This window comes from Neoarius graeffei, chromosome 24 (assembly GCF_027579695.1).
Source record: "Neoarius graeffei isolate fNeoGra1 chromosome 24, fNeoGra1.pri, whole genome shotgun sequence".
NCBI classification, from domain to species: domain Eukaryota; kingdom Metazoa; phylum Chordata; class Actinopteri; order Siluriformes; family Ariidae; genus Neoarius; species Neoarius graeffei.
This window is the reverse complement of record NC_083592.1, coordinates 44,462,888-44,484,747: the sequence shown is the minus strand read 5'-3', so window position 1 is coordinate 44,484,747 and position 21,860 is coordinate 44,462,888. Positions and strand designations below refer to the sequence as shown.

General features: G+C 40.5%; 1 protein-coding gene across 1 annotated transcript; it reads right to left on the bottom strand.

Moving 5' to 3' along the window:
* Window positions 1–9,481: 9,481 nt before the first annotated feature.
* vcp (valosin containing protein) lies at window positions 9,482–20,886 on the bottom strand. The gene is made up of 17 exons (XM_060907301.1): window positions 20,732–20,886; window positions 18,623–18,734; window positions 17,073–17,245; window positions 16,778–16,920; window positions 16,524–16,654; window positions 14,729–14,860; window positions 14,543–14,645; window positions 13,594–13,727; window positions 13,208–13,343; window positions 12,619–12,731; window positions 11,946–12,110; window positions 11,707–11,829; window positions 11,387–11,599; window positions 10,837–11,145; window positions 10,554–10,709; window positions 10,283–10,437; window positions 9,482–10,092 (listed from the first exon to the last, which is right to left on the bottom strand). Exons 1-17 carry the CDS (start codon window positions 20,746–20,748, stop codon window positions 9,981–9,983), a joined length of 2,427 nt encoding a protein of 808 aa, XP_060763284.1. The 5' UTR covers window positions 20,749–20,886; the 3' UTR covers window positions 9,482–9,980.
* Between the last annotated feature and the right edge of the window lie 974 nt (window positions 20,887–21,860).

The following is a 21,860-nucleotide window of genomic DNA, read 5'->3' as shown; positions in this document are numbered from 1 at the left end:
CCATTTGAAATGTGCCAAGAAATTAGGATCTGCCAAAGAACACATGGTCACCCTGGCATGAATTTATCTCTTCATGTCTGACACTAGGATTCGTGCTTGATATGTTTTTTTTTTAGGTCTTTTTTTTAAACACCCATGTTATTTATGTATTCTTTAATATAATAATGTTGCATTGAACATTTGGCCGCTGTCTTTATACTATATTAAAGTAAATCCAGCTTGCTAACCAAGACAGTAAAGACAAGGCTTAGCAAGTGATACTCTGTACGAGTGAAAGTGTGTATTAGTGTACTGTGATTTTTAAAAAGTGTTAAGGCCTTTTGGACTGATGCTTTGGCTGGGCTGAAGCTTGTTCTGAATGTGCTGTTTTCTATTTTTAGTAGTAAGGCTAAATTATGTACCTTTTTGTTGTTAAGGGGTATTGTTTAAAAAGGCAAGAAATAAACCACAAACCATGACTTCATGAGATTTTTTTTTCATTTTTAATTCATCTTTTTGTTATCACTGTTTTACATTACAGTATGTACTTAATATTTAATTGGTAAGTAGTTGCAAGTCTGATACATGATTATCATTAGATTTTATATACAGCAAAACTTGGTGCTACAATGCAATTATTATTGACAGTACTAATGTATACTAAGGTGCATACTTTCCAAGTACACAAATGTTTGAGTCAAATGAAAAACTTAAAAACGCCGTGTACAATAGAAAAACAGGACATTAAATCCGGGGCTGCTAAATTAAAAATCTACCAATGGCCTGTTGTTCTCAATCGCCCCTTCTAACCCTGATACACTTTTGTGACACCTATTTGTAAGAAGCAATTCAAAAAATTAAGGTTTTCATTTGACTCACCCTCATGATTATATCAAAAATATAAATGTCATAATGCTCGAAACATTATATACTCGTTCAAATTTCATCTTGAGAGTACTACCATGACTTTTAAATGAAGCAAGGTTTTCCAGTTGGGTGCCCTTCCTAACGCCAACCTAGAACTTGCAGCATCTAGGGAGCTGGGTTCTAAAGGTTGCTACCCACTGGGGGACCAAAATGAGCAAACCAGAAGATGAAAGGAAAATGCATACAAGGAGACAGTGGATGGAATCAAAACCAAGAAGAGCAACAGCAACAACTGGGTTTAAGGCGCCAGTGAACTGCCTTTCACCCGTTCTCCTGTTGGTACGAAATGGTTCTGCCATGTGAAGGCCAGGAGTTGGACTTGGTTATTGTCAGAAGCTATATTTTGTGCTGAGCGACTGGGGCATTTTATAGGCTGAGAGGGCAAAACCTCACAACCACCCTGGCGATAACAACCCTTAGAACCCCAACCCTTAGAACCAAAAAAAGAGGGTAAATAAAAAGATATTCAGATATGTAAATATGGAGCGCTGCTAGATCACTTACATTTTTAACATTAGTTTTTTTTAAACAAATGAACTTTCATTTCCAACATAATATTCAATACTTGAGTTATTTAACTATTAGAAAATCAGTTAAAGTAATTACTTTACCTTAACACCTGCACTTTGGTTTCAATTCTCCTAACCGCTAGGGGCAGTAATAATCACCTGGATACCTTCTTGCTGAAACTTTCCGACAAAGTGACATATGAAACAATTCCTGCGTCCGAAATCGCTCACTCATTCACTACTCCCTATGTAGGGAATTACTATATAGAGGACTATATAGTGAGCTCATTGGTAAAATGAAAAAACACTTTCGGACACTAGTCCGTTGCGCTGGTATTTACGTCATTACTGTCGCACAATTAAAACGTGCCAGATCAGTCGGCCGGTGGGTTTTCAAAATAATAAATACATGTGTGTTTTTATGATAAATACATATTATACTGAGCGTATTTCCCACATTAATCAAAACAAAGTACCTGCATCTTTCAGTTGAATACTTTCTTCTTTGCCGCTGCCTTTTATTAAATCAAATTTGAGACTTTTAATTTGATTTCTTTCATTGCGACCGCAATGCATGATGGGATATATTGCTTTGGTTGGTGACCATCGGTTGTAGACTGCTTTTCGTGATGCATTGTGGGATACTTTGAGTGCACTATATAGGGTGTAAATAATCCTCACTAAGGTTTTGGACAGCACTACAAAATGGCGTCCCCACTATATAGTGCCCTATATTGAGGTATTTCACCTGACGTCACAGGGTCACGTGACGCCCCGGTGTCCGCCATTTTGGACGGCAAGCTAGCTAATGTCAACATCATAGTACCTAGTATGTTGCTGTAGCAACGTTTACGTTCAGCCATTTGGATGACTGTTAAAACCTTTCAGTCTCAAGTTTTTCCTTTACTGTATTTACTAGTTTACTGAGCCAGCCAGCCCCGGAGCGCTAGCTAGCCCCGGCCAGCCCCGGAGCGCTAGCTAGCGCCGGCCAGCCCCGGAGCGCTAGCTAGCCCCGGCCAGCCCCGGAGCGCGCTCAGTAAACTAGTAAATACAGTAAAGGAAAAACTTATAACGGGCCATATCTCAACAGACTAAGAAGTTATTTCAATGACATTTAATAACATTTTGTTTATCCTGAGGACCGAAAGTAAATGAAAATGTGAACAAATCTTAGCTGTCAGTGAACAATCCTGGTGGAAGCAGGTAAACGTCGTTCTCTAAGCCTGCTAACCTCAATTTTTGCAAATACCTCTCCCTCTGCTCGCCCTGTAAATGCCCTACGTCACTGGATAGTGAAGGTGTTTTCTGCATCTCGCTCCTTTTTCTTTTATGTTTTTCGTTTGTCGCCTTCCTCGCATTCAAACTGATTCGAGCCGTGCCGTCCAAAATGGCAGCATCACATGACTTGGTCACGTGAGTGAAATACCTCAATAGTGAGTAGGGAGTGATTTTGGACACAGGGAATGTTTGCAATAACTTTCAGACAGCCAAATGTCTCTTTCTTCTTCCCGCCTCATACGCATGCACACCCGGCTGGCGTATTTATACCCAAACACCACAGCCTAAACAGCTCACACATTGCAAACACCTACATCCTGAGGCCCAGAGCGCAATCTGACTCACTTTCTAAGCAAATTAACTAATAGGACATGACTCAACTGAAATTGATGATTCAGGAGCTGAGAGCTCACATTTCAGAGGTTAATGACCTCCTGATAGTCCAATTACCCATCCCCCCCATTCCTCATCGGAGAAGCACAAGAGTGTTATATCTACAGAAACCCCTGTGTCCCTGTTGGATTTAGATTGGGAATGATGCCTACATGATCTACAACAGAAAATATGGAGAGTTTAGCAAGAAGGAGGACAAAAAAAAAACCCAGAATATATTCAAAAATTTCTCAGTAGGTGGAATTCATCAGATCCAGTTAGATCTTAGTCACAGTGTGAGAAGAGCATGACACATTCACATCAATGCTTTGTTTCCTTCCATTAGACATAGTGGGATAAATTGTCATTGCATTAATTAGGTTTTCTGACGCTGATAAAAATGTACCATAGATCTTTCAAATTTGCGACAGAAGTTTTGCAAGCAAATATTTCACCCTTTTGATACAGTGCCTACAGATAAAGGTGATGAACAAAACAAGGAAAACTAGCTCTTTCAATCATTTATCCAACAAAAATGTGTAATCTGTTGAGAAAGTAAGTACACCCTTGGCTTCAGAAGCTAGTATTGCCCCCTTTAACAGAAATAACTTCTTGTAGGCGTTTTGTGTAATTGTCCACCAGTCTCTGACATGGGCTTGCTGAAATTTTTGACCACTCTTCCATGCAAAAGTCCTTCAGCTGGAAGATGTTTGAGGGTTTTCTTGCATGTGCTGCCCTTTTCACCGCAAGCTGGCCTAGTGGTTAGTGTGTCCGGCTCTCAACTGGGAGATCACAAGTTCTACTTGCGGTCAAGCCATGCCAAAGACCATCATAAAAATGGTACCTACTGCCATCTGCACGTCACAATGCAGATTTGAGTAGGGAATCAAACTCTTACAGTTACCAAAGGACCAGCCCTGCACTGTAACCCTAGTGATATATAGGTGAGAGGCTGAAGGCTATGGAAACAGATTGGTGCCACTCAATGTGCCTTAAGGGCTTGGTTAGTACTTGGATGGGAGACTGCCTGGGAAGACCAGGTGCTGGCACGGGAAGGACTTTGACATTTTTTTGACTGCCCTTTTCAAATCTCCCTACAACATTTCAATGTGGTTCAAATCTGGGTTTTGACAAGGCCATTCCATAACCCTCCCTTTCTTCTTTTTGAGCCATTCTTTGGTGGATTTGCTAGTGTGCTTAAAGTGCATATCCTGGACCAAATTCATTTTTTTTTATATGAAAGAATGTCCCTTTACACACTCATCCAGAAGGGTAATTTTGCACAAGGCCATCTGTCTACAGCAGAAAAAAAAAAAAAAAAACGTGTCTGGGAAAATCCCAAGGGAGTCTGGAGCCAGATTCGTGACGTCACCTGCGGAAGGGCCAGCAGGCTGCAAGAGCTTGCACGGTTTCAGTGCACAGCCTGTGTAGACCAAGTTTAGCAGCTAGCGATTTTGCATTGAAATATGGAATTGTCACCTGAGCGCAATGTTACTTCACCTTTGGATGAAGAATGTAATGTTGCTACACTCTCCTACAATACATCTGTTAACCATTTTAATAATTACGTGATAACATTTAAGAAATTTGCAGAAAACCACCAGGTCGTTTTCTCATAAACAAACCAGCGCTGACGTAGGATTCAGAGGGAGGCGTCCCGCACGTGACGTCACGAAAATCAATGTTTCCCGGGAAATCCAAATGCCAAGTTTTTTCAGAGGCGGACCAATTCGCCTCAAATGGCTTGATTTCAACTGAATTTTTCTGGTATTGTGCAAGGTAAAAAAAATTGCACAAAATGCAAAATGTGACAGATATTTGATCAAAGTTTAGTATAAAATAGGAGAATTACATTGATCTTGCTCCTGAATTTACCCATGATATACACTTTCACATCATTATCTTGTTGAAAGGTCCACCTCTGGTTCAACTTTTGAACAGATGCCCTCACATTATCTTCAAGCACTATTTGATATGATCTCAGAATTCATAGTTCACTCAATGAATACAAGCTTCCCAGTCCCTGAGGCAGTGAAGCAATCCCAAACCATAACATTTTCACAACCATGCTTCAGAGTTGGTATGAGGTTCTTCTCCTGAGGTTCCTCTCGTTGGTCTGTGCCACATGTGTACTCTTACTGTGGCCAAACAGCTCGACCTTTGATTCATCTGGCCAAAGCATGTTTTTCCAAAAGGCCTGGTCTTTGCCTATATGTTCACTGGCAAACTGTAGTCTTGCTTTGCTCCCTTTTGGACAGCAAAGGCTTTTTCCTGGCACACCTCCCAGGCAGGTTAAATTTGTCCAAACTCTTTTTTTCTGATTGTAGATGTATTCACTTTCACACCAACAGTTGCAAAAGTTACCTGCAGATCCGGTGATTAAATTTTTGGGTTCTTGAAGCTTTCTTTTAGCATCAAACGGTGTGCTCTTGGGATGAATTTGGTGGGGCTGAATTTATAGTTCTGGACAAATTGACAGTTGTTTGAAATCTATGCCATTTTGTACATGATTTTTCTTACAGTAGAATGATTCATTTCTAATCATTGAGAAATCCCTTGCTAGATTCACAGACATCCACAACCTTTTTTTCTGAGGTCCTTCAAGGGCTTTTTAGATTGTGGCATGATGATGCCACACACTTCAATCGCAAAGCGAACACCAGGCCCTTGATGTCAGGTTTAAATAAGACAGGTTCCACCCGCACCTCCACCTGCAGGAGGTTTGAATCAATGGTAGCTAATCTGGAACACCGGAGTCTACTTTTATGGGCTTGAAAGTATGATAAATGTAAGGGCGTACTTACTTTTCTTGACCGTTTTTTAATTATGAAAATGACTGACTACAAAATGTCAATATTATGTGTTTGAGTATATCACCTTTATCTGTAAGCACTGTATCAAAGAGAGGTAAATGTTTGTGTTTAAATATGTTGAGAAAAGTCTACAATTTCCAGGGGATGTACTTATTTTTTTTTCCACAAGACTGTATTTATAGATGCAGCACGTTATATGATTGGATTGTTAATCTTTTACCTGACATATAAACTTAAACAGTGCTCTCGAATGTTCCAGCAGAGATTTTCCCCTTGTGTAGGATGGATGACTAAGACAGTGACTTTGCCTGACCACATAAGGCAAGTGGGCCTCTGTACGCTGCTGTCATACCTCTCTTGTACTTATGAGAACGACTGTGTGTGTGTGTGTGTGAGAGAGATTGTTCATTTGCCTCTGTTATGTGCAACATTATGTTCTAAATATGGCTGAGTGATCAAGAAGCAAAGAAGCTGTTCACCACACAATAAGTTGCTTTAATTAATATATTTTAAGCATTTAAAATTGACCTTTCATTGCTTTCAACAATTTAAATCGACCTTTTGGGCATTTCAAGCAAAACATTACATTTAGGCATTTAGCAGACGCTCTTATCCAGAGCGACATACAACATACCCAGAGCAGCCAGGAGTTAGGTACCTTGCTCAAGGAGCACTTCAGGCATTTGTGCTGGTCCTGGGAATCAAACTGGCAACCTTTTGGTCACAAAGCTGCTTCTCTAACCTTTAGGCCATGGCTTTCCCCAAAAACAATTTGATCTTTTTGATTTCATGACGGGGCAGCACGGTGGTGTAGTGGTTAGCGCTGTCGCCTCACAGCAAGAAGGTCCGGGTTCGAGCCCCGTGGCCGGCAAGGGCCTTTCTGTGTGGAGTTTGCATGTTCGCCCCGTGTCCGCGTGGGTTTCCTCCGGGTGCTCCGGTTTCCCCCACAGTCCAAAGACATGCAGGTTAGGTTAACTGGTGACTCTAAATTGACCGTAGGTGTGAATGGTTGTCTGTGTCTATGTGTCAGCCCTGTGATGACCTGGCGACTTGTCCAGGGTGTACCCTGCCTTTCGCCCGTAGTCAGCTGGGATAGGCTCCAGCTTGCCTGCGACCCTGTAGAACAGGATAAAGCGGCTAGAGATAATGAGATGAGATATGATTTAATAACTATTTCATTACAAATCTGTCCTATGTTAGAGGCCTGATAGATTGCAGATGCTTATAAAACTCTAGCCTGTTGACTCCAGAATGATTGGCACCCTTCATGAAAATTATTTATTTTATACAATAAACAAAGACAAGAGAAATGACTGACCCTTCCTTAGAAATTATCAAAACTTTCTTTTAAAAAGAAAATATTTTCCTTTCGCAATGAAACGAAAGGTTTGGTGGTGGTCGTCTCATAACTACATACATTTTCTATCATCAGAGTAGATAGTGAATATGATTTAGGATGGGAATTTTTTTTTTTATTTTTTGTCTTTGTTAAAAACTGGAACGCCTGTAAAAAATTTACAACACCCCAAAATAGTTAAAGTATCACCCACTGTGTTAATTTGATACATATGAATTTAGTTTGACTTCTAAAATGTACTTCTTTTTAAGTTTGAAAGTCAACTTTTATTTTAATAAAGCTGACTAAAGTTGGCTGGTTAAATTATTCATAGTTGAATTTTATATGAAGTTGCGGCGGCACGGTGGTGTAGTGGTTAGCACTGTTGCCTCACAGCAAGAAGGTCCGGGTTCGAGCCCCGTGGCCGGCGAGGGCCTTTCTGTGCGGCGTTTGCATGTTCTCCCCGTGTCCGCGTGGGTTTCCTCCGGGTGCTCCGGTTTCCCCCACAGTCCAAAGACATGCAGGTTAGGTTAACTGGTGACTCTAAATTGACCGTAGGTGTGAATGTGAGTGTGAATGGTTGTCTGTGTCTATGTGTCAGCCCTGTGATGACCTGGCGACTTGTCCAGGGTGTACCCCGCCTTTCACCTGTAGTCAGCTGGGATAGGCTCCAGCTTGCCTGCGACCCTGTAGAACAGGATAAAGCGGCTAGAGATAATGAGATGAGAGATGAAGTTGCCTTCTTTTTAAAACGTTGCGGTCTTTAAAAGTTTAATTTCATTTTGTTTTTAGCTTAACCATTTATTTCCAGGTGTCTTGGCCCTTTAGGACCATTCCAGACAGATACAGTGGATAAATATGGATTTGAGAGAACAGCTTGGTTAAGTGTATACAGTATAATTGTTCTTGTGCGCTTGCGCGCCCCCTGCAGGCTAGTTTCTTTCACATCACGTACATTTTGTCATTCAATCCATGAGGAATATTAAACTCCCTTACCCAGTGTTTATGCAGAACACTGCATAATCCTTTAAGACAGGGTGAGTGTGTAAAACTACCACCTAAAAGTTCACAGGATAGTATAAACACATACAAAGCAGGCTGGATGTAAAGTCTAAAGACTTTGAGTTATATATTTTTAACCTTTCCTGGTTTGATTCACATGGTTGTAGGTTCACGGTTCATTCCTTTCTAGATAACAGCTGTTTCTGAGTCCTTTCAGTCTGGCACTGGGACCACCTTTATATGTGTCTGAAATGACATGGAGTCTAGGACATCTCTGCCACCACCTTCTCTATAGCATGGATTCATGACACAAAATTATGGCTGAAGATCAATTTCCTAAAACTCAACACTAGCAAATTATTTTTAATCATTGCCATTAAATATCAACCCTTGTCTGTAGTGCAAAATAACATTTGACCCCTCCCCTACTTGAGTCCCCGATCAGCACACACCAAAATGGCCTTTTCACCATCTTTGCAATATTACTCACCTATAGTACTTGTGGACTACCCCAAAGGAGAAAAAAAAAAAAAAAACTGAAACCTTGGTCCACTTGTTCCGTTTGGATTGGGCCTTGAGCTAAAACATTGCAGTGGCTAAATAATAACAAATAGATGACAAAGTAGGACAAAAAAAATCACCAATTTACCTTTCCAACAAGAAACAGCTCTATGATGTCCTCAGCTTAATAAAGCAGAAATAGTGTTCAGGTTAATCCCAAAAGGCGTGTTCACCTGCTCAAGTTGAGGAAAAACATAATATTTAACTGGCATGCAATCACTGCACTTTCATTTCTTATACTAAAACAGTAAGCACTTGCAAACAATAGCAATCCTACCACATAATTGGAACAGGTTACCTTGTCTTAGGGTCGTCTCCAAAGTTCCTAGTCACAGCCTTTTCCATATTTAAACCCTCTCCAATTCCCAGTGCCCACAAGTAATCCTATTTTAAGATGTGCACCAAATGAACTTGTACTGCATATTCCAAAGTACATCTATATGTACACCAGGGGCTGAACCTATCTGTTTTAAAACAAGTTATCATTGTATACTAAAAAAAAAAAAAAGTCTCATTAAATCAACCCTGATCACACCAGCGGATCTTTGATGAGAGATAAAAATAAGATGAACTAAAATCACCCTTCAATCAGCAAGCTGTCATTCAGCCCTCAGAATTTCATCATTTGTTTAATAACCATTTAAACAAATTAAATACAATTTATTAATTGTGGTAGAACACAAATATTATACACATACTCAACATTTGACAGTTGGGGCCATTTTGTGAACTTTATTTTTTTTTTTTTTTAAACATTTTCAAATTTGTAATACATATGCTACATTCATAAAAAATGAAGTAATTAGCAATTACTTTCCCCCCAATTTTGTAATCTTTCAACAGGCTAGCATTAACTCCTGTTGCTAAAGCTGCTTGTAGGGATTGTGAAGTTAAGAATGAATGAAGCCAGTCTACTGTGTGTATTTATTCATTTTAACAGGCCCCCACCAACAGTACATCAGGATCAAGGTTCTGCAATAACAATCCTTTTCACAAATCAGAGCAAAATACAAGCAGCTACATGCTTTTGCTCCCCCAACAGGGAGAGGAGAGAAGGGAAGGAGGATGATAATATATAAAAAAAAGGAAAAAACATCAAAGAAGCACAGAGTCCTAAAAATGTGGAATTTATCAGTTGGGTTTCTTCTTTGTACATGGTGGCCTGTACTGAAGAGATCAGCCATGTGGTCACATTTATTCAAATTATCCGTAAAGGTCGTCGTCGTTGTCGTTGTCCTCGTTGAAGACATTCCCTCCACTGCCTCCTGCAGAACCTTGGCTTGGTCCACCTCCGCCCTGATTACTGGAAGGGAATCTAAGAGAGCACAAAAGAGAAGACTGATCATTAACTACAACAGCACCATATTAAAATCAGACTGCAGCAGGATATTCCAAGGGAAGAATTAAAAAGCATTAAACCATTGCTCGTTTCTACACACATCACTTTGACTCATGACCCTATGAAAAGAGAGTTACTTTTTCCCAGTAGTGAAAAAAGTTCTCACCTGAAGCTGCCGAAGCCTCTGCTTTGCTGCAGGGTCTGTGCAAACATCTCATATTTGCGGATGTCGTTGTCGCTGACGGAGCGACGGGCGAAACGCATGGCCTCCTCAAAGTGGTCCTTCCTGATCTCAGGTACTGGGTCATCCTCTTCCACTTCCTGAATATAAATAAAAAGACAGAAAAAAAAAAAATGTGCCTAACCGCTAGAAGCCCAACAAGATCAATGAATTGAAATCAGTTTAAAATAAAAAAAACAAACAAAAAAAAACCCACCATGGCTGATGGGTTTGTCTGCCTCTCGCGTTCCCTCCTGATCTCATTCTCGATGGATTCACGAATAGCTAGTTTGCAGGCTCTCTGGCAGATTTCTGTTAAGTCAGCACCAGAGAAGCCATTGGTCATCTTGGCCAGGTAGTCCAGGTCTACATCCTGGAGGTCAGAGAATGCAAGGTTACAAAAACATGCATGCAAAGACTTGCAATCTGAATGCATTTAAGAGACTGCTGAGTCACTGCTACATGAATAAAACCCTGAGTAAATCAAATGTTCGGTTAACCTTGGAGATTGGAGACTTCCTGAGGTTAGCTTTGAGAATGGCCATGCGGGATTTCTCATCGGGCAGTGGGATGTAGATAAGCTGATCCAGACGGCCAGGCCTGAGGATGGCAGGGTCGATGATATCTGGTCTGTTGGTGGCGCCAATGATGAAGACGTTCTTCTTGCTGGACATGCCATCCATCTCGGTCAGGATCTGGTTAATGACACGGTCGGCTGCTCCACCGCCATCGCCCACGCTTCCACCACGGGCTTTAGCAATGGAGTCCAGCTCATCAAAGAAGAGCACGCAGGGGGCAGCTTGGCGAGCCTGGGGAAGAAATAATACATTTCATTCGAAATAAATGATTGTACTGTTCTCCAAGAATAAAGGACTCTCGGAAAGTTATTTTAATAATGTGTTCAAAAAAAAAAAGCAATGCAACAGTAAAATTAATGCTTAAGGTCTTAAATTAATGCACAAGTTAACAGACTTATGAGCTAGTTGGATTTTGGTTAGGTTTTACTGCTTTAGAACACACATTTACCCTGTAGATGCCAGTTTCTCTCACCTTATCAAAGATCTCACGAACATTCGCCTCAGACTCTCCAAACCACATGGTTAGCAGTTCAGGACCTTTGATGGATATGAAGTTGGCCTGGCACTCATTGGCAATGGCCTTGGCCAGGAGCGTTTTACCACAACCTGGTGGCCCATAGAACAACACACCCTTGGATGGAGTCATACCAAACTTCAGGAATTTGTCTGGATGCTCCACTGGGTACTGAAAGCGGAAAAATAAATAAATAAAATTACACTCCCAGATAATGCAGATGAAGTTATGAGTCCCAAGAACCTGCATGGAGGCAAGCTGGTGGCAAACTGGATTACCTGCACCAGTTCCTGGAGTTCTCTCTTGACATCATCCAAGCCACCAATGTCCTCCCAGGTGATGTTGGGCACCTCAACCACAGTCTCACGGAGAGCTGACGGGTTGCTCTGACTCAGGGCCCACTACAAAGCAACACAAAGACTTAATTTCAGCTTAGATATTGAACCCAATTTTTAATGGGATAGGAGGTCATTTCATCATTATAGTACACACTCAATTACAAAGCTAGTCTTCATACCCTAAAGTCATCCATGGTGACAGCCAGGGAGTTCATGACCTCTGCATCGATTGTCTCGTCCTCCAGATCAATAAGGTCCATCTTTTTGCGGATGGCCTGCAGTGCGGCCTCTGAGCAGAGGGCAGCCAAATCAGCACCCACATGACCATGGGTCTCGTTGGCAACCTGAACACCACACATTAATTAGCAATGAAATCAATAATCCCCCATATAAAAACATACTGAAACAGAAGTTACACAACTGGCTACTGCGTTTGGTCTGATTCAGCCGTTTGTATACAAATCCAACCACAAGCGAATGAAAATGTACAATTACATAGCCGAGTGCCAAGGTATCTACTATTAGTAATAATTACTGAGACAAGTGGAAAGACTGTAGTCCACAGATGGAAACGTTCTTTGGTTATACACAAAGAGCTGCAGTTTTGCATTTAAAAAAAAAAAAAGTTACCCAACATGCTCTAAATACACAAATAGAAATTCAACAGCTGGTGCATGCCTGAATCTCTTAAAGGCTATAATTATTGCTTCGAACAACCGGACTCCTTTTTATGGTGAATGAAAGTTGACAAGAATCAAAGTCATATTAAAAATGGCATTCTCTGTACAAATCGTTACTAATAAATGCAAAGGACTACCCAATATATTCATTTTGAAAGGACAAGACACAAACCTGCTCCAGGTCAACATCATCGGCCAGCTTCATGTTCTTAGTGTGGATCTGTAGGATTTCCAGTCTTCCTGTAGCATCAGGAATGCCGATGTCCACCTCTCTGTCAAAGCGTCCTGTAAGAGGAGAGAATACATCATTGACGTATCATAATAAAGTTTAGTGTTCTAAATAAACAAGACTATTTGAACTTGAAACCACTAACAATTTCACTTGAACTACACGGTTTGGAATCACTCACACAGGCATGAACATAATGCACTATTATCAACGGCATGAGGGGAATTTCATGATGTTACACAGAACTTCCTTTTCCAGTGTACAATTTAAATGATTTCCTTTAGACTTCTTTCAGAAAAAAATATATATCCAAGCCTAGAGATCAACAATATGCCATAATAAATTTTAAAAACAAACAAATCACATCTAATCTCATGTTTGTAAACTACTGACTGTAGTCAGTCAATCTGTTATAATGTCCAATTTATCAGCCTCTGACTACCCCATCCATGAGTGCAGAGATACCGCCATAAGACCCCTATTAAGCAGAAATTATCTGGGTAGCGGTCAAAAGATCTTTCAGCAAGCTCACCGAATCTCCTGAGAGCTGGATCAATGCTGTTGGGTCTGTTGGTGGCGGCCATTACGATGACGTGAGCCCGCTGCTTCAGTCCATCCATCAGGGTGAGCAGCTGAGACACGATGCGCCTCTCTACTTCACCGTGAGTCTGAGACAGACAGACAGATCAGATTACTGCACCACAGAAACTTCTCACTGCTCAACACAGGACCACAAAACCAAGCACTTTATAGCACTCGAAACCAAAAGGCCATGAAATTGAGACATCAAACAGTACCACTTTTAATTAATTTTGGATTTAGATTGTGTGTTTATCCATACACCACTAATGAAAGGAATTCAATGGCATTATTACTGAAAGATAAAGAATAATTAGCCCCAAATTACAGGTTTCTCACCTTCTCTCTCTTGGGTGCAATAGCATCCAGCTCATCAATGAAGATAATGGCAGGAGCGTTCTTCTCAGCTTCTTCAAAAGCTTTACGCAGGTTGCTCTCAGACTCACCAGCCAGTTTACTCATAATTTCAGGGCCTATAGAGGTGAGAACATAGAAACATAACTTAGCAACATCTACAAAGTTAAAGTTCCCTTAAAGGAACAGTCCACCGTACTTCCATAATGAAATATGCTCTTATCTGAATTGAGACGAGCTGCTCCGTACCTCTCCGAGCTTTGCGCGACCTCCCAGTCAGTCAGACGCAGTCAGACGCGCTGTCACTCCTGTTAGCAATGTAGCTAGGCTCAGTATGGCCAATGGTATTTTTTAGGGCTGTAGTTAGATGCGACCAAACTCTTCCGCATTTTTCCTGTTTACATGACCAGTGATATGAAACAAGTTCAGTTAAAAAAATTGAAACGTGGCGATTTTCTATGCTATGGAAAGTCCGCACTATAATGACAGGCGTACGAACACCTTCTGCGCGCTTCGGCAGCGCATTGATATCTGAGTTCCGTATCAATGCGCTGCCGAAGCGCGCAGAAGGTGCTAGTACACCTGTCATTATAGTGCGGACTTTCCATAGCATAGAAAATCGCCACGTTTCAATTTGTGTAACTGAACTTGTTTCATATCACTGGTCATATAAACCTATGTAAACAGGAAAAATGCAGAAGAGTTTGGTCGCATCTAACTACAGCCCCAAAAAATACCATTGGCCATGCTGAGCCTAGCTACATTGCTAACAGGAGTGACAGCGCGTCTGACTGCGTCTGACTGACTGGGAGGTCGCGCAAAGCTCGGAGAGGTACGGAGCAGCTCGTCTCAATTCAGATAAGAGCATATTTCATTATGGAAGTACGGTGGACTGTTCCTTTAAATTAGGACTTCGAGTTCATAATCGTTTTACCATTTATCAGGAAAAAGAATGCTCCAGTTTCATTTGCGACAGCACGAGCAATCAGTGTTTTTCCAGTTCCAGGGGGTCCGTACAGAAGAATACCACGGGGAGGCTGAGCCACAAAAGGAATCAATTAATATAATAAAATCACTCAAATCGGAGATCAAATCCGTCTTAAAATGCACGACTCCTTACTTTCACACCAATGGCCTTGAAGAGTGCTGGGTGCCTGAGGGGCAACTCCACCATTTCTTTGATTTGAGCCAGCTGCTTTCTCACACCTCCAATGTCATCGTAGCCTACTTCATTCAGAGATTCCTCTTCATCCTGTTGGCACAAAAATCACACGTTTAATGCTGCTCTTAGACATTTTCAAATATCTCAAATACACAATTCTACCATCGCCAAGACCACCTTACAATACATAACATCCTAAGAAAGCAAAGTGTACCAAAGGAAAAAAAGTGTTCAAAAAGGAATAAACTCTAACAGTGTGGCTTTGCCAAGGTGCAGGTCCCAGAGATCCAGATGGTTGACTCTTTTTCTGGGCTTAGTACTGGTGTAATTTAGCAGTACAAGAGACATGACAAGATGGACCACACAACATGCTGACCACCAGGGTTCACCCATAAATGTTTGCCTGCTTGGAACAAAAGCTACATGCTTCACCCACAAGGCAGCTTTCTGAATTATGATAAATAGTGGGGGGAGGGGAGGAAGAAAAAGAAACGAACTACTCATCTGCACTTAAGATTGGTATTGGTTAGAGATTTTGATCGGATGGCTCTGGACAACGGTGGTTAAAATGCTGTTATTTACTTTGTACTTTTAGTAGAATTAATGCACACAGCATTCACACAGCTCTACAAAATCGACTGTAGCATTTCAGCATGTAACGATTCACCCAATTCAGGATTCGGTTCAGACATTGGGTTCGCAATTACATTTTCCCATGATTTTAAGTAAACAAATGGTGATTTTATAAAAATGAAAAAAAAAAAAAAACCCCACACATTTATTTTCAAATTCTCCATCAATTTAAGTATTCCTTCTGTTCAATAAACCACCACAACAACGCTGTTTCATTTTCTTAACCAAAAATAAATTTATCCATATTTTTAAAGGTTGGAGTAAAATATAATTGGCTATTAATTAAAAATGTTTTATAAAAAGTTAGCAAATTAACAAAGTTTTATTAAGAAAAGACCTATGAACATTTGTACTACCTTCATTTGCTTCTCTTTTTCCTTTAGCTTTCAGCAGTCTGGTTTTATTTGCGTTTTTGTAACATTAGAGCTGTGTTACTTCCTCCTACAGCAAAATCACATACCTTCCCACTACTGTGCGTTTAGCTGTTGCTGTCTGCTACCAATTACCTCTAGGAAAAACTACATTATGCAGCCTGATGATAATCACAATTAATTTATCAATTCAAATTCTCAAATTTGTATTGCAATTTCTCATCACACAATACTTCACTACATACACAGTATCAATTCCATGATAACATACTGCAACGGTCCCCCCCCCAAAAAAAAAAGTGCTCCTGCACAGTATAATGACATTGGAAATGACAAATTATACCTATTTAATGCAAAATGTTCCACGTTCTAGACACAACTATCTGGGGAGCAGCCTAAAAACAGAGCAGCAGTGTCAGCATTAAAGCCGTCGTCAAGCATGAAAATACCCAACAACCAGTGCAGCCGCAGCATAACTGACAATTTTTTGATCCATTACCAACAACAGAAATCTATCAGCTGCTTTTTGTTCTTCCTTACTCTTCACATCTGCTACTAATGTTAGAATACATGGGTTCCCTGCACCTTTCCGAGAGACCATGGGGGCTTTGGTTCCAGTACATGTCTCTAATATTCAGGCAAGATTAGCCGGATCTGTGCAGGGAGGCATACTTCCAAAACTAGAGCCAAGAAGTTCTGCTTTAATATGGTGTGGAGGTGCAGCTCCTGAACTTGTATACTACCCTTACCTCACGCTTAATAGGTTCTCCTTCACAGTGAATGACAGTGTCTGGAGCCACTATACAGTAAGGGCTGGGGTCAGTCTCTACCACTTTAAACTCAACAGCACGCATGCCTCCTCTCACCAGAAAGATATCACCTGTGGGGGGACACAAACAAACTCAGACCATCACAAAACATGTGAGAGTGTGTGTTCTATTAAGAGAAGGCAATGAAATTAATTCCTTTCAATGCATGAAATAGAGACATATCTAATGTTTACCTTTACGGATTGGCCGGTAAGCCTCTAGGAAGTAAGGCTTTAGGTACACCTCAAATAAGTTGCCAGTGATTCCCTCCACTGTGTCATCAATGGGCAGTACATGGATACGTTTCCCATACTTCACATCTGGGCACGGTTGAATGCTAATAAAAAGACATTCAAGTTAAAAACATAAGGAGTTTAAGCACAAAGGATATCTTTACACACATCTTGACCACAGGACTAAGCATTCCAACCAAGTATTACAAAACACTAAAACCCACTGAAGAATATTTTTAATAGACAGCAGAATTACCTGATGACATCTCCAAGGCGAACCCTGAGGTTGTTGCGCACCACCCTGTTCATGCGGACTTTCTCATCAGAGCAGCTATCATCGGACAGTACGATGCAAACAGTCTCCCTCCTTTTCTTACCCTTCAGCAGCACAGTGTCCCCTCGGAAAAGCTGAAGCTCGTCCATCTTGGCCTGCAATTGTAAAACATTACATCAAAATCAGAGGCCTGATTAACACTTGGTTCGAGTATCCATCTCAAATGACCTGATGACAAGTGGAAAATTCCTGCCGTTTACATTCTGCGCTTTCATTCAGTCTCCAGTGACCGACTGATCAGATTTCGTGACTAAGCATTCTTCTGTTTTGTCTGTAAAGTTGGGCAGTAACAAGAATTCTGGAATAAATTGTACTTACAAGAGTGGCTTTAAATGGGATTTTTTTTTTAAACATAAAACATACTTTTCCTTAACTACATTCAGACATTATAAATTTCTGCTCTGTGGCTGAATCCCAAATGGCATTCTAGTGGACTCAGGTTCAGCAACACTATCACATGATACCATACTGAGTGAGCTTATATAATTGAGTGAAAGTTAAAGCCATTTAGGATTCTGCCTAAGTGTTGAAGCTTTTAAAAATAAATATTCCTGCATAAAGCTAGTAGATTACCATGGTCAAAACAAAAATTACCATGATAAATTATTGGTATACTGTTTCCTCATAGTTTTTATAGTCAAAGTCACACTCCTGCTTATGTTTGCCCTGTCTGGCAGAAAAAAAGTCAAAGACTACTCATTAATATTCACATTGATTTAAATACTACACATTTTAATTCTATAGAAAGCAATGCACTTCTTGATTAAGGGTAGGAAAAGACCTGATAAAAGGATCGTGTCAGTAATCTATACTACTATAAAATGGTGCAGCCATGACCTAAAGGTTAGAGAAGCAGCCTTGGGCCCAAAGGGTGGCTGGTTCAATTCCCTGGACCAGCCAGGGAATTGAATATATTCCTCATAGTTTTTATAGTCAAAGTCACACTCCTGCTTATGTTTGCCCTGTCTGGCAGAAAAAAAAAAGTCAAAGACTACTCATTAATATTCACATTGATTTAAATACTACACATTTTAATTCTATAGCAAGCAATGCACTTCTTGATTAAGGGTAGGAAAAGACCTGATAAAAGGATCGTGTCAGTAATCTATACTACTATAAAATGGTGCAGCCATGACCTAAAGGTTAGAGAAGCAGCCTTGGGCCCAAAGGGTGGCTGGTTCAATTCCCTGGACCAGCAGGAAACTCCATAGCTGAAGTGCCCTAAAGCAAGGTACCCAACCCCCAACTGCTCCCCAGACGCTGGGTGTGCACGCGTGTTCACTGTACGTCACTCTGGAGAAGAGCGCCTGCTAAATGACTGTAACGTAACCTCATGTAGCCATACGAGTCCCTGATTGGATCATTGCGCATTTCCAAGAAGCAACTAACACACATGTACTTCGTGCTTGTGACTGGATCTCCCAAGATGAGCGTTAATACCAGGTTTGAATGGTGTAGATTATTCGGCATACCTGAGAGAGGGAGACCACACTGTTATCTTCATTGATGGATTCATCAACGATCAACCTGTTGGGTCTGTTCTTTTGTTTTAGAATGGCAGTAGAAAGATCGTCATTTTTAGATCTGTGGGAGGAAAGGGTATAGAACGAGTATATTAAAGATCAGTACTTGGCAAGATTTCCGTTTCATGAAACTGAAAATGAAAGAACTAAAAGAAGTCTCAATGCAGTTTCATTTGTCAATTCAGTCAAATGCACAAGCTTAGGTTTTTCATTTGAAAAGTGAGAAAAGCTGTGTAAAATCCCCATGTCGCACAAACAGAGCTGCTGCTGCTTTATGCAGATCGTGTTCGACTCTAGATGTTTCTAACTCGCGAATTCCGGATCTTTTCAGTGAATCAGATCCTCTGACTCGGTTCACCGAGAGGAACCGACTTCCAAACGGATCGCTGCCATTCCCCTGGATAATCTGCGCTATTATGACCATTTATTGTTCTTCAGTACAATCTTTTTACCTTCTAACTCATTAAGCATCATCACCTTGAATTATATCTTTACAAAGAACCGACTTAAGTAACTTTAAATCAGCAAGACACTCACTACAGATGCGTGTTCACAAACATAATAAGCATTCCTTCAGCTCTGTCTGTGCTTCATTAAAAATCATTTCTATTTATTCTGATCTGATAACTTATCCCCAATACACTTGATTACTTGGGGAATATCAACATGCAGCAAGCAATATGATCCTCTTTGTTCATGCTGTCTCACTGACAGCTGAAATACAAACGCATGTTTGTAATGTAAATTTAGATTTTAGATGTTGAGGTAATTATTGATTAGATTACACTGAGTACACATACCTGGAAACAAAAACAGATCTCACACACAAAATGTGTAAAAGATTAGCTTATGTCCAAACTACTGAAGTGTCGTTTACGAGCGAGTCGACTCCTTAAGTGAACGACACGAGTCATAAAAAAATTAAAAAAAAAAAATACATATATATTCCTGTCTCCTACACACCATACTGAATGGCGCAGCAAACCTGCTCTACCGACATATACACCGACTAAATCACCAATTTACAGTACTGGCAAATAAATAAACCTGTAAACACTTTAGATTGTGCTCTACAACACTATAATAATAATAATAATAATAATTTCAGAAAAGTATTATTCGAAGCCGTCATATGTGAACAAGACTGTCAACAGCTAGCAAGTGTTAGCATTAGCTTTAGTGCTAACTAGCCAAATCGGAACACACAAATATTAGTAATAAATAACGTGATATCAGAGCGATATTAATGTGTAAATCCTATTACAAGACGGCAAACTAGACTGAACACTAACTGTGAGCTACTTTCAATCTACAAGCTATATTACAGAATCCATGTCCGAACCGAATGACACAGCAAATGCTTGTTCGGCTTGAACCCAATAACACAAGTTACAGCGGCTAACAATAAATACAGTGAGGTTTAGTTTGAAACTAGAGCAGGTTAAACTGTTTTAGCGAACGGAATTATTGTAGTGATTTAGCACAAACTTGACGCTAACGTTCAGCTTTAACCCCGAGCTTTGACTCGTAAACTTGTTGGTGTGGTGAATTATAAACCATAATCATTAAAAAAAAACGCCTTAACGTGAGCGAGCTAGTTAACATATTTAAAAAAAAACATAACTAGTCAGTGTAAATAAAACAGACTGATCAGAAATACTTAGTACATTTAGAGAGACGGTTAAACAATGACTTCTCGGTTGATATAAACATGCTTAATGCCGGTAGGCCAAAGCCTTACCCAGAGAATGACTCAGTACGGTCTGTTAGCTAAAGAAGCTAATCAAGCTAGCGCATAAACGGACCGTCTTGGCTAGCGAGTTAAGAAGAAATAGTGAAAAATAAAAACTTATCTATATATAAAGCTCTATTAATGACACTTCGTATTATCTACAAATGAGCTAAGTGCTTTAACTCGCCATCATGACCAGGTCCGCTAGCTTAGCTAGCTCCAGGTTCCAGGCTAAACTGCGACGGATGCTAACGAACGTGCTAAATTAGATAACAGCTAATATACACACATAACAATACACTGTTTTATTATTATTTTTAACTTACTCTCCGCCCGAAGCCATCCTCCCTGTGAGACGTGATAAATAATACGTAGAAAAAAAAGTAGCTTTCTTATTAGAGTGAACTCCAACCTTCTAGATAGCACTTCACCCCTGCACTGAATTTCAAAACGTCAGCTAAGCTTGCTAACATTATCTGCGGAAAGCCGTTCTCACGCCCACCGAATGACGAGCCAATCAGAGACACAGGCGTAAGGGTCAAGTGGAAGAATCAGCCAATCAGAGGGCGCTGAGCTATCACTGGGCCAAGTTAAGAGTAAAATAGAGAAGAGGAATTCCTTTATGGAAGGCTGAAATATTAAGGGTCGAGTTTTAAACATGGCAACCATCGCCGCTGTAACGCCACTAGTACAGGACGCAAGACGAAAAATATATCTATATAGTAAGGTAGCTTTAGATGCAACTGATTTTATTTATGCTAATCCGTCGTCTTCAGTTTACCATCAATCAAGCAAATAAATTAAAAAGCTTGAGACTGAACTTTTTGAAGCTGTTTGTCTTCATCCCTTCACAGAAAATACACTATATGGCCCAAAATGAATGGACACCACAGCCAGATGTAGTTCTTCCTCAAACTGTAGCCACAAAGTTCAAAGTACTCAATTGTACAGGAGATCTTCGTAGCATTACAATTCCCCATCTAAACCTGTGGCCTGACAATGCCCCTGTGCACAAAGCAAACTCCATGAAAACATGGCTTGCCAAGGTTGGAGTGGAAGAACTTGAGTGCCCTGCACAAAGCCCTGACCTCAACCCTACTGAACACCTTTGGGACAAACTGAAATGCAGACTCTATACACTCCACCTGTTCACCCATCATTGCCTGGCTTTGCTAATGCTCGTGCCTGAATGAGCACAAATCCCCACAGCGACAGACCAAAATCCAGTAGGAAGCCTTCCCAGAAGAGTTTATTATAATAATAACAAAAGAGGGAGTAAAGCTGGAATGGGATATTCAACAAGCACACATGGGTGCGATGGTCAGATATCCACATACTTTTGGCCATAAAGTACATGTATAACTCACTAACAAGAGGTTTCAGTATAATACTTCCTGTAGCTTAAATATTAACTGGTTCCCTTACCAAACATACACTGGATAGTGAAGTTACACC